Source organism: Bison bison, unplaced genomic scaffold (genome assembly GCF_000754665.1).
Source record: "Bison bison bison isolate TAMUID 2011002044 unplaced genomic scaffold, Bison_UMD1.0 scf7180017864043, whole genome shotgun sequence".
In the NCBI taxonomy this organism is placed as follows: domain Eukaryota; kingdom Metazoa; phylum Chordata; class Mammalia; order Artiodactyla; family Bovidae; genus Bison; species Bison bison.
Genome location: NW_011494615.1, coordinates 2,645,029 through 2,645,758, shown reverse-complemented (window position 1 = coordinate 2,645,758; position 730 = coordinate 2,645,029). Strand labels below are relative to the sequence as shown.

Here is a 730-nt window from a genome sequence, read left to right as displayed (position 1 = left end):
GCCGGCCGCCTGCCACGGCCAGCGCCAAGTCCTCCTCCACAGAGGCGTCATCGATGGCGTCCACAGTGAGCGGCAGGCCGGCCTCCGTCTTGGGCACCCCAGTCTCCGAGAGCTGTGTCCAGGGAATGAGGAGGGACGTGAGAGGCTGACATGACCCCAGAGCTTCGGTCACTTAATAAATGCCCCCGAGTATTTATTCTGGGCTGGGCATTGTGGATGCCGTAGTGAATGGGACAGCCAAGAACACGCCCTCAGGGCATTCAGAAAGACGGTTCCTATTTGCCTTATTCCCCACTTCATGGACAAACCCCTTCCCCGAGACACACAGATACACTGACACCCCTATGGCCCATCTACTCCCCATCCCCAGTAAGGTCAGGCAGATTGAGGTACCACGCCCACTGGCCCTGCAATAGGAGCCCTTCTATACTCATCTGCCTAGAGAAAATCTGCAGCAGACTCTCATCAAATCAGTCAGCCCCATGGGCCTCCCAAATACAGAAGAAGCAATATGGCAACCACCATGACCCTTATCCCCCCCAAGGCTAGGACTTTAGAGCAGCCCGAGGGCGAAGGCCACGGAGAGGGTCTCCCCACCTTCCATCTCAGCGCCTCCAGCTTCTCCTCCTTCAAGCGTAGGCGCAGCTTCTCTTGCCGTGCCCGGGCTTGCTCCTGGGTAAACTCAGCCAGGGAGAAGCGGCGGCAGGCACTGTGGCGGGGGGGCATACCC

At 59.0% G+C, this 730-nt stretch overlaps 1 protein-coding gene across 3 annotated transcripts in view; it reads right to left on the bottom strand.

Moving 5' to 3' along the window:
* Nucleotides 1-730, bottom strand: part of CSRNP1 (cysteine-serine-rich nuclear protein 1) — a 15,042-nt gene that overhangs the window by 2,583 nt on the left and 11,729 nt on the right. For all 3 annotated transcript variants that reach the window (XM_010835496.1, XM_010835495.1, XM_010835494.1), the window contains exons 4-5: nt 598-719; nt 10-112 (exon numbers count right to left, since the gene is read on the bottom strand). In XM_010835496.1, the coding sequence (XP_010833798.1) occupies nt 10-112; nt 598-719 (225 nt within the window). The remainder of the gene's footprint in view (nt 1-9; nt 113-597; nt 720-730) is intronic.